We start from the raw sequence: 12,640 nt of genomic DNA, 5'->3' as shown, positions 1-12,640 counted from the left end.
TTTAACATAAACATAAATCTTAAGTAAACTCATTATTGAATAATTTATAAAATAAATAATCTTTAATTTTAAGAAATGTGGTGTAATTTAACATATACTGCAATTCCTTATTTAGAGTAGTGAAGTAAACAAGGAGGAATTACAAATTTATAAGATTTTAATTAAAATTGAATTCATACAAAAAATTGTTTTATTTGATAAAAAAAGTAATTAAAACAGTAAACTTATTTAATTACAATCTCTTTTTAATATTTAAATATATTTCTATTTATGTATCAATTATTATTATTAAAGCAATTAATATAATAAATTTATTTATATTGCAAAAATAAATTATGATTACTTTTTAAATAATATATCAAAGAATTTAAATTATTTTGATTCATAAATATTCTATTTTCATTCATTTTTTGAAAAAAGTTTTCAAATTATTAATATCCTTGAAACATATTTAAGCTTACATATTTTTTAATTACTTTATGTAAAACAAAAATGATATTAAAAGACTTAAAAATTTAGTTTAAATAGAAAAAGTACATTTAGTTTAATTAATATTAACAAGTTATGATTTTTATCTTTCATTTAAAATCTAAACATTTTTTTTTTGTCAAAAAGGCTTTTAAATACGCACTTTAAATGTGAATAAAAAAGTAAATTACATAAAATTAAGAGATTATTTTTCGACAAATAAATTCTAAAGTAGTACCTTAATAAATAAAAAGATTGTGAGTGATTAAGTCAATAAATAGGTAGAATAAGATTATGATTTTTAAAAAAATTGATATATTTTCAGAAACATTTCTATTCAACATAGATAAAGATTAAAGAAAGTAAAAGACCATATTAGGAGCATTTTTTTCAATTATAACTATTATAACTTGCATATCTTACTTAGTTTTCTTAATACATGAGTATATAAATAATCAAATTGATCCTAATTATAACTCTTAAGTTTTGATATCACCCACACCTGTTAGCTTAACTTTAACTGAAGATTTGTTTGCATTTAAGTATTAATACTAGAGCATGAGTATTGAGGAGTATTAAGTTTAATAAAATAAAACATATTTGGTTATTATGGTTTATTTTTAATCTGTGAATGGAACCTAAAATTAAGCTTTCCCACTTAATTATTATTAATGTTAAAATGTTAATCTTATAGGATACAACTGCATTGACTTTACTAGTCTATAAGATAAATTTACATTAACTATGGATAATATTAATAATATTTACACTTAAATTTATATAGGAGTATATGGTTGTAATGACATAGATTCATTAAAAACTACTATCCCTGATAACTGTGCAAACTAAGATGATATTGAAAATTTGGTTAATACTGGTAATTCTTATTTGGCGATAAAATATTTTACTTAATAGTACTAAATATAGCAAAAAAATAAATAAACTTACTACAATTCAGTTTTATTATATGCATTAGGAAATTAGGTAATATCTAATCAAATTTCAATTTAGAAATAAATGACTAATTTAAAAGAAGGATTAATATTTCAAACTAGTTCTACTTTTTCTTCTCCTATGTCATTCTCCCAGTAAACTTTAACAATTGATAGAGAGTATTCTATATAAAAGTTATAAATGAGTGGGTATTTGCAAATTGGATTATTAGCAGATATTGAAGTAAAATATATTAGTATCTAATATCCTTCAATAACTTCAATTTTAGCTGAAGTTAATAGCTTGTATTCATTATTTATGATTATTGGTTTACTTTTTAGGAAAAGAGCATAGAAAATATTAAATAAGAAATTATTTTTATTGTTTTTATAGAACTAGTATTAGGACACATATGAGAAAATCCTGCAATATAACAAGTTATTTTAATAAAATTAAGGAATATATTTTTAAAAAGAAGCAAATGATGAGCCTGGTGATGAAAAAGAAGATTTTAAAAATTCATAAAACTACAAAATCCCAATATTTTAGACAAACTTAAATGGCTTTTAATTTTTTAAAGGCTCTAATTAAATTAAATTTGAAGAGCATTTTAAATTAGAAAATAAAGATTAATTATTTTAAGCTCAGCAAGAACAAAATGATTTTTAGTAACAATAGATATCAACGGAATCGAGTTAAATAAAAAAAAAATAACTAAATCAATCTATTATAACAAAATCAAAACAAGATTTTTTTAAAGATTCCCCACTACAAATGCCAAAGATAAAACAAAATTTATAATCAATAAACTAATTAAATTAGCCTTAGCCTTCCTAAGATTAAAAATATCAAGGCTAATCTATTACAAACTCGAAATTAAACTATATAAAAGAATCCCCACTTTAAATTTAAAAGAGAAAAAAAAGTTAATTTACCATAGGATACTTAAATTAGCCTTAGTCTTAGGGTTTGTAATAAAATAAATAACCAAATTAAGATACCCAAATATAAAATAATTAATTAAGTTAATATTACTTTGATAAGCTAAAAGCATTGTAAAATCTAAAATTGTTAAGAAAAGTTAAAAAATTACTATTCAAAAAGGGGTATTTTTACTTTATTTCTTTATTTAATTTATATAATATAATTTTTTTTAGAAATAAAAATAAGTAAGATGATCTTAATTATCAAACTAGAAAAAATCTCGAAGACAAATTTAATTCTGAAATTGATATCTTTAATTTATATAAAGATATCATATTTTTAAAAAAAGCTATTATGATTTTGTTAAGCAAAGATTAACTTGCAGCTTTATAATTGGTTGGGTGCTAAATAGATTCTTATTATTAATAGCAGCAAGAAGTAAAATAAGAATAAAGGATTTAAAGTAATTCTTATATTAGTAAATAAACATATTTTTCTCATTTAATAATTTTAATATTTAGATAGAATTAGAAAGAAAAACTATTACGAGAAGTAACTCTCTATTTTATAATCTTAAGAATTGTAATGCAAACATATAAAAAGTTATTTAGAAAAATGCAATAATAGCATAAATTTAAGTGAAGTAGATTAAAGAATAATTTCTTCAATTATTAGAAATTAAAATTAAAGCTGATTTTTAAAGCTTAAATAGCTAAATATAAACAAATTTTTATAACTAAATATTGTTTAATTAATCATTTAAATTTTATTTTTTATTTTTTTAAAAGAATAATTAAATTATAATTATTGTTTAATTAATTTTTGTAAAATTATTTAATTAATAATAGTTATCTTCTAATAGTAAAATAAATAATTGAAAAATAATAGAAGAATTATGAAAAAAATAAAAAATTAGGAAGAAGAAAAAATTAGATACTTCATTTGATTAATTTAAAAATTCTTAATATATATTTTTTAAATATTAAAAATACCAATTTGACAATAAACTCCAATAAATTTTCAATTTTCATAGTCTAAAATATTATTTTTAGCGAAATTCACACCATGACGACACTACTTTAATGTCTGGTTACAAGAAAAGTTTATTGAAGTAAAAAATAAATTTAGTATATAAAATTAAGAATATGAAGATTTGTTGAAAATAATAAATTACATAGTTTTATCTAATAAATAAAAGAATAAAAAGATTAATTTTAATAAATTGCAAATTAAAATGAATTTAATTTAGAACAAATTAATATTAATAAATTAATTTGAAATTGAATAAGAATAATTAAAATAATAACATATTAATGCAAATATTTAATTAATAAATGATTATATTGTTTATAAATAATTAATTTATTTTTAATTAACAAAATGATAAAATTTTAAATAAATATTAAATGATTAAAAGCTAAGAATAAATAATAAATATAATAAACATTTTAAGATAATGAATTATTATGATAATAATAATAATATTTATAATTATATAATGGTATATATATGTCAATAAAAATAATTATATAAAATTTATTAAAATTAATAGATTATTGTTCCACAAATAAATTCTAAAGTAGAATCTGAATAAATAAAAAGATAACAAGTAACTGAGTAATAAATAAATAAATAAATAGGTAGAATAAAATTATGATTTTTAAAAAAATTGATATTTTTTCAGAAACATTTTTATTCAACATAGGTAATGGTTAAAGAAAATAAAAGACCATATTAGGATCATTTTTTTCAATTATAACTATTACAACTAGCATATCTTACTTAATTTTCTTGATACTTGAGTATTTAAATAATCGAATTGATCCTACTTTTAGTTCTTAAGATTTGGTATCGTCAGATCCTGTTAGCATAAATTTAACTGAAGATTTATTTGCATTTAGGTATGAATACTAGGGCATGAGTATTGAATAGTATTAAGCTTAATAAAATAAAACATATTTGGTTATTAAGGTTTATTTTTTATCTATCAATGGAGCCTAAAATTAAGTTATCCCTCTTAATTTATATTAATGCCAAAATGTTAATCTTGTAGGGTACAACTGCATCGACTTTACTAGTTTATAAGATTAATTTACATTATCTGTGGATAATATTAATAATATTTTCACTTAAATCTCTATAGGAGTATATGGTTGTTATGACATAGACTCATTAAAAACTGATATCCCTGATAACTGTGCAAGCTAAAATGATATTGAAAATTTGATCAATGTTCGTAATTCTTACTTAGCGATAAAATATTTTACTTAATAGTACTAAATATAGCATAAGAGTAAATAAACTAATTTCAAGTAAGTTTCCTTTGCTGCAGTGGGAAATTAAGTATTACTTTATCAAATTTTAATTTAGAAATAAATAACTTAATTTAAAGAAGGATTAGTATTTTAAACAAGTTCTACTTTTTCTGCTCCTTTATCATACACCCAATACAGTGTAGGAATTGATAGATAGTATTCTATATAAAATTTATCAACGAGTGGGTATTTGCAAATTCTATTATCTACAGATACTCAAGTAAAGTATATTAGTATCTAATATCCTTCTATAACTTCAATTTTAGCTCAAGTTAATAGCTTGTTTTCATTTTTTATGGTTTTAGGTATATTTGCTAAGAATATAGCTTAGAAAATATTGAATAAGAAATTATTTTTATTGTTTTTATAGAACTAGTATTAGGACACATATGAGAAAGTGATGCAATATAATAATTTATTTTAATAAAATTATGGAATATATTTTTAAAAAGAAGCAAGTGATGAACCTGGAGACGAAAAAGAAGATTTTAAAAATACATAAAATTATAACATCCCATTATTTTAGACAAAATTAAAAAGCTTTCCATTTTCTAAAAGTCCCAATTAAATCAAATTATAAGAAAATTTAAAATTAGAAAATCAAGACTAACCATTTTAAGCTTTATAAGAGCAAAATGATTTTTAGTAACTATAACTATCAATGGAATCGACTTAAATTAAAAAATCATAATTAAGTAAATCTATTGCAAACTTAAAGTAAGATCTTTGTAAAGATTCCCTACTTCAAACACCAAAGATTTAAAGAAATTCATCATTAATTGACTGCTTAAATTAGCCTTAGTCTCCTTAAGAATTGACCTTATATAAAGGCCAATCTACTATAAACTTGAAATTAAATTATACAAAAGACTGCTCTTTTTAAACATAAAAGAGAAAAAAAAGTTCATTTTTCATAGGATACTTAAATTAACTTTAGCCTAAGGGTTTGTAACAAAATAATTAACCAAATTAAAATAACTAGAGATAAAATAATTAGATTATTTAGTATTATGTTGATAAGCTAAAAGCATTGTAAAATCCAAATTCTTTAAGAATAGTTAAAAAATTACTATTCAAAAAGGGGTAATTTTATTATATTTCTTTATTTAATTTATCAAATATAATTTTTTTTAAGAAATAAAAGTTAGTAAGACGATCTTAATTATGAAACCAGAAAAAAGCTTGAAGACAAATTTAATTCTGAAATTGATATCTTTAAACTATATAAAGATATCATATTTTTAAAAAAAGCTATTATGATTTTACTAAGCAAAGATTAACTTGCAGCTTTATAACTGGTCGGATGCTAAATAGATTCTTGTGATCCATAATAGCAAGATGTAGAATAAGGATAAAGGATTAAAAGTAATTTGTATGTTTGCTAATAAACTTTTTTTATAATTTAATCATATTAATATTTAGATAATGTTAGAAAAAAAAACTATTATGAGGAGTAACTCTCTATTTTATAATCTTAGGAACTGTAATGCAAACATATAAAAAGTTATTTACAAAAATGCAATAATAGCATAAATTTAGGTAAAATCGATTATAGAATAATTTCTTCCGTCATTAGAAATTAAAACTTAAGCTGATTCTTTAGTATTATTAATTTATTATAAATAAATTTTATTTTATATATGATGAATTAACAAATTAAATTTTATTTTTTAAATGAGAATATTTAGATTAATAGTAAATTAATTAATAATAAAGTTCAAAGCTCATATATTTAATGTGATTTTTATGTAAAGGTAGTTGAATTGTCAAATGATTCTTCAATAATTTCTTTATTAATAAAACATTTCTTATTTTTTAAATATAAAGAAATTGATTAAATATACACGCTGAATCAAACTCATAGAGATTTTTCAGAAATTTTATAATAATTTTGATTATTATTTAAAAAATTTGATTACTTAAACTTCTCAAAAAGATTGTTATATTTGATAAAAAAAGTAGTTAAAACAGTATACTTATTTAATTACAATCTCTTTTTAATCTTTAAAAATATTTTAATTGGTATATATCAATTATTATTAAAGTAATTAAAATAATCTATTTATTCCACATTTAAAAAATATTTTCCAAAAATAAATATGCTTGAACAATATATAACTAAAATAACTCTTAAAAAACTTTATCTAAAACAGAAATTAAATTAAAAGAGTTAAAAATTTAGTTTAAATATAAAAAATTCATTGAATTTAATCAATTTTTGATTTTGATTTTTATCTTTCATTTAAAGCCTAAAAATTAAGTTTTTGTTTTATAAAAAAATGTGAATAAAAAAGTAATTATATAGAATTTATTAAAATTTACAGATTGTTTGTTTTCTACAAATAAATTTTAAAGTAGAATCTTAACAAATAAAAAGATAACTAGTAATTGAGTGATTAATAAATAGGTAGAATAAGATTATGATTTTTAAAAAAATTGATATATTTTCAGAAACATTTTTATTCAACATAGGTAATGGTTAAAGAAAATAAAAGACTATTATAGGATCATTTTTTTCAATTATAACTATTACAACTAGCATATCTTACTTAATTTTCTTGATATTTGAGTATTTAAATAATCGAATTGATCCTAATTATAACTCTTAAGTTTAGATATCCCCTGATCCTGTTAGCATAACTTTAACGGAAGATTTATTTGCGTTTAGGTATGAATACTTGAGTATGAGTATTGAATAGTATTAAGCTTAATAAAATAAAACATATTTAGTAATTATGGTTTATTTTAAATATCAGAATGGAACCTAAAGTTAAATAATCCCTCTTAACTTTTATTAATGTTAAAATGTTAATCTTATAGGGTATAACTGCATCGACTTTACTAGTTTATAAGATTAATTTACATTAACTGTGGATAATATTAATAATATTTTCACTTAAATCTCTATAGGAGTATATGGTTGTTATGACATAGACTCATTAAAAACTGATATCCCTGATAACTGTGCAAGCTAAAGTGATATTGAAAATTTGATTAATTTTAGTGACTCTTACTTGTCTATAAAATATTTTACTTAATAGTATGAAATATAGCATAAAAATAAATAAACTAACTACAATTAAATTGCCTTTTATGTAGTAGGAAATTAGGTAATATCATATCAAATTTAAATTTAGAAATAAATTACTCAATTAAAAGAAGGATTAATATTTCAAACAAGTTCTACTTTTTCTTCTCCTTTATCATTCACTCAATACAGTTTAGGAGTTGATAGATAGTATTCTATATAAAATGTATAGACGAGTGGGTATTTGCAAATTCAATTATATACAGATACTCAAATAAAGTATATTAGCATCTAATATCCTTCAATAACTTAAATTTTAGCTCAAGTTAATAGCTTGCTTTCATTTTTTATGATTTTAGGTCTATTGGCTAAGAGTTTAGCATAGAAAATATTGAAAAAGAAATTATTTTTATTGTTTTTATAAAATAAGTATTAAGACACATATGAGAAAATCATGTAATATAACAACTTATTTTAATAAAATCAAGTAGTATATTTTTAAAAAGAAGCAAATGAAGAACCTGGCGATGAAAAAGAAGATTTTTAAAATTAATAAAATAACAACATCCCAACATTTTAGACAAATTTAAAAAATTTTTAATTTTCTAAAAGTTCTAATTAAATCAAATAATCAGAAAATCATAAATTAGAAAATGAAAACTAAACATTTTAAGCTTTATAAGAGGGAAGGGATTTTTAGTAACTATAACTATTAATAGAACCCACTTAAATTAAAAAAAAATAATTAAATAAATCTATGGCAAGCTTAAACTAAGATTTTTTTAAAGATTCCCCACTACAAACGCCAATGATGTAAAGAAATTCATTATTAATTGACTAATTAAATTAGCCTTTGTCTTCTTAAGATTAGACTTTATATCAAGGTCAATCTATTACAAACTCGAAATTAAACTATACAAAAGACTGCTCGTCTTCAACATAAAAGAGAAAAAAAAGTTCATTTTCTATAGGATACTTAAATTAACTTTAGTCTTAGGGCTTGTAATAAAATAATTAACCAAATTAAAATAACCAAAGATAAAACATTTAGTTAACTCAATATTATGTTGATAAGCTAAAAGCATTGCAAAATCCAAATTTGTTAAGAATAGTTAAAAAATTACTATTCAAAAATGGGTAATTTTACTTCATTATTTTATTTAATTTATCAATAATAATTTTTTTTTAGAAAAACAAATTAGTAAGAAGATCTAAACTATTAAACTAGAAAAAAGCTTGAAGACAAATTTAATTCTGAAATTGATATCTTTAAATTATATAAAGATATTATATTTTTAAAAAAAGCTATTATGATTTTGTTAAGCAAAGATTAACTGGCAGCTTTATAATTGGTTGGGTGCTAAATAGATTCTTGTAATCAATAGTAGTAAGACATAGGATAAGAATAAAGGAAAAAAAGTAATTTTATATTTGTAAATAAACATAGTTTATAATTTAATAATATGAATATTTAGATAATGTTAGAAAGAAAAATTATTACGAAGAGTAACTCTCTATTTTATAATCTTAGGAACTTTAATGCAAGCACATTAAAAGCTATTTACAAAAATGCAACAATAGCATAAATTTAGGAGAAGTCGATTATAGAATAATTTCTTCCATCATTAGAAATTAAAATTTAAGTTGATTCTTGTAACTTAAATAGCTAAATATTAACAATTTATTATAACTAAATATTGTTTTTATTTTTGATGAATTAACGAATAAAATTTTATTTATTATTTTTTAAATGAAAATATTAAATTAAAGTAAATTTAATAATTAAATTCAAAGTTCAAATATTTATTGTTTTTTTTTGTAAAAGAAGTTAAATTTTCTCAAGATTCTTCAACAATTTCTTTATGAGTAAAATATTTCTTATTTTTTAAATATTTATTTTATTATTAAATTTTTTTTTAAATATTTTTCTAATTCAGTTAATTCTTCTTTTGTTATTTTATGAGGGCACAAATTTAATATACTTACACATTGATTTTATAAATATTATAATTAAATACATTGTCTAATATTTTATTGTGTGTAAATTATAACTAAATATGAAAGCTATTTGAAGTAATACTTATTATTATTTTTATATTAAAATAAAAGATAATCTAAATTTAAATATACACTAAAAATTATTCTTAGTATCATTTTTTTAATTTATTTTTAACTTCAATTTATTTATATTAACTGAAAATAATAATTTTTGTAATTATTTTTCATCCAAGCTTTTAGGTTACATGAGATTTAAATATTTTTATTTAGTAATTGTTCATAATAATATTGTTATTAATTATTTTTTGCTCCTTATATATTACCAAGGTTTAAAATTTTATCATAATCTTCTCTTGTTTATTCTTTCTTTATAATTATAATGATAATAATTATTTTCAACATGATATTTAAATATTTTTCTTTAGAACCTTCTTTTATATCAATAATATTTTTCACCATATTTTATTACAAAATTAATTTATTATTTAATAATCTTTTTTAGAAATTTCTTCAAAATTATAATGATAATAATTAATTTGTATCCAATATTTTAGATTTTATGATATTTAACAATTCTTCTTTAGAAACTACTTAATAAAGATAATGATAATAATTATTTTTCATCCCAAATTTTATTTTAAATGAAATTTAAATATTTTTTTAGTAATTGTTTTTATATAATTGATTTTTCAAGGAAATTCAAAGTTTCCATGAATTTTTATAATCTTCTTTCTTTAATTCTTAATAATCATAATGATAATAATTATTTTATAAGGCACATATAACGTTCCATAAAATTATCATATTCTTCTTTTTTTATTTTTTAACTTCATAGTTTATATATTTTAATGAATCATATTTTTTTTAATTTATTATTTATTATTTAGAATGAATTAAGAAGATAAATATGAAAAAATATAATAAAAACGTGAAAAGTAATATTAAAAAAATTATCATTAAAAATTGAATATTTTTTTATATTTATATATTAAGTTAAAAATTTACTAAGCTATTACAATAAAAAATAAAATAAGTTTTTTTTTTATTTTAAATTAATGATAAAAATAAATGTAATTATTTAACTCTTTTAAAATAAATATTCTATCAAATTATAAATTGTATAAATAAATTTCTATTGGTAAAGTAAATAATTTTTTATTTGTGAACAAATAATCTAATTATCCTTTATATTGATATGAGTTTAATTATTTATTTTTTAATATATTTATTTATATTCTCCTAATAAATCCTTTTTTTTACTGATTTAGAAGTTTAATTACAATTAGAATGATTGCATTTTTAGTAAATCTATTAATTATCTATCTTTATAAATAATTATTTTAAATATATAATATTATTTTATAATTAAATCTTTATTTATTATTCATGTTTTAATTTATTAACAAAATGTTACATTAAAGATTTTTTAGTTTAATAAAATTTAATTTTTTATTGATTAAAAATTTATAATTATTTCATTATAATTTTTAAATTTTTAAAAAAGTTATAAAGATTATTTAAATAGATAGAGATTGAATCAAGCAAATTATTAAAATTTAACCTGATCTCAACTTTCTATCATTATTTTATAATAATATAAATAAAATTTATAATATTTAATCAGAAAAAACAAAAAAGATGAAGAAATAACTACAAAATAATTTTAAGTTACTGTTAATCTCTCAAGTTTGATAAAATATAAACTTGCCAATTGTTTTATGAAATAAAAATAATTATGCATTAATTTAATTAACATCTATCAAATTTCGAATAATTAAAATATACAATCTAGAATCCATACGAAGATAGCTTTTAATAGAAATTATTGATTTATTTTTTAATGAGATTTATAAAGATTTAATTTAAGAATATTTTAATAAATGAATCTTTGTTATATACTGTAAATTCTTTAATCCACAATGATTTAAAAATTTTTAAAATTTGCAAAGTAGTTTTTATTTTTAATTAAGACTTACTTACTTTTAAAACTTTTTAGAAAATATAGTTTTAATCTAAAAATAACTTTTTTTAGAGTATCTTTTTTTAATTTTAGTTATAATATTTTTTGTTCTTTTTCTTAATTATTTCATCCAATTTCTCTTACAATAATTTAATCATTTATTTATATTTTTAAACTCTTTTCACATTTTAAATATCAATGTCTGTATCTTCAGACTTTTCATTAACTTCAATTCCATCTTATAATTCTTTAATCTTATAATTAATTTATATTTAATTCTATTATTTATTATATTAATTTTATTGAAAATGATCTAAATCAGTTAAGTTTTATTATTGATTTTATGAAGATTATAATTATTTTTTTTAGTTTAATTTACCTACTTTTAAAGCACATTCAATTATTTCTTAAACTATTTTTTATTACTTTTTATGATTAATATTTAAGATTTTTTTAATAACTTAATATTTTCATCATATTTTCTTATAATTATTATTTTCTATGTAAAATCATGATTTTGAGAGCTGAACCATTTTTAGTATTAAAATTAAATATCAGCCCATCTTTTCTATATTCTTCATCTATTATTTAGTATTTATTCTATTCTAAAAATTATCTTCTTTTGTTAATATCATTTAATATTTCATTTAACTAACCAATATAATATTTATTAAATAAAATTTTGTTTCTCTAAAAAATAATTTATATTTTTACTTGATAGTTAATGAATGCTATTTGGTTTTTCATATTACTATTATTTTTATTCTATTTCTTCATTTTTTTACATAATTTCTTCATCATTATTTTTTTCGAAATTAGTGTTTAACCTTTTCTTCAATAAATGAATACCTTCTTTTTTTTTAATTATTATATTATTTAATATTTTTAAATTAAATGTTACTCTTATTATTATATTTTTTATAATCTTTTCAAGGTCTAGTCCTTCTCTTTTTAGTTTTTTAGCTAGATCTAACATTATAAATATCATTTAAAGATAATCTTTTGTTTTTCATG

At 18.4% G+C, this 12,640-nt stretch overlaps 3 protein-coding genes across 3 annotated transcripts; 2 read left to right on the top strand and 1 right to left on the bottom strand. All coding sequences in view use genetic code 6, as the record gives it.

The window, feature by feature from the left end:
- Nucleotides 1–762: 762 nt before the first annotated feature.
- Nucleotides 763–3,019, top strand: TTHERM_000456708 (AMP-binding enzyme family protein; the record flags this gene model as incomplete). The annotated part of the gene is made up of 3 exons (XM_012800025.1): nucleotides 763–2,507; nucleotides 2,559–2,788; nucleotides 2,847–3,019. The coding sequence occupies 3 exons, from the start codon at nucleotides 763–765 to the stop codon at nucleotides 3,017–3,019; spliced, it is 2,148 nt and encodes a 715-aa protein (XP_012655479.1).
- Nucleotides 3,020–3,978: 959 nt separating this feature from the next.
- TTHERM_00456700 (transmembrane protein, putative) lies at nucleotides 3,979–9,316 on the top strand (the record flags this gene model as incomplete). The annotated part of the gene is made up of 9 exons (XM_001024177.2): nucleotides 3,979–5,723; nucleotides 5,776–6,005; nucleotides 6,063–6,123; nucleotides 6,965–7,047; nucleotides 7,113–7,328; nucleotides 7,461–7,750; nucleotides 7,778–8,805; nucleotides 8,858–9,087; nucleotides 9,144–9,316. The coding sequence occupies 9 exons, from the start codon at nucleotides 3,979–3,981 to the stop codon at nucleotides 9,314–9,316; spliced, it is 4,056 nt and encodes a 1,351-aa protein (XP_001024177.2).
- Nucleotides 9,317–12,022: 2,706 nt separating this feature from the next.
- Nucleotides 12,023–12,427, bottom strand: TTHERM_000455691 (hypothetical protein; the record flags this gene model as incomplete). The annotated part of the gene is made up of 2 exons (XM_012800024.1): nucleotides 12,023–12,277; nucleotides 12,341–12,427. 2 exons carry the CDS (start codon nucleotides 12,425–12,427, stop codon nucleotides 12,023–12,025), a joined length of 342 nt encoding a protein of 113 aa, XP_012655478.1.
- Between the last annotated feature and the right edge of the window lie 213 nt (nucleotides 12,428–12,640).

The sequence above is a fragment of the Tetrahymena thermophila genome (genome assembly GCF_000189635.1).
Source record: "Tetrahymena thermophila SB210 genomic scaffold scf_8254395, whole genome shotgun sequence".
NCBI classification, from domain to species: Eukaryota; Ciliophora; class Oligohymenophorea; order Hymenostomatida; family Tetrahymenidae; genus Tetrahymena; species Tetrahymena thermophila.
The sequence above is the reverse complement of the archived record's forward strand: the minus strand, read 5'-3'. Positions and strand labels throughout refer to the sequence as shown.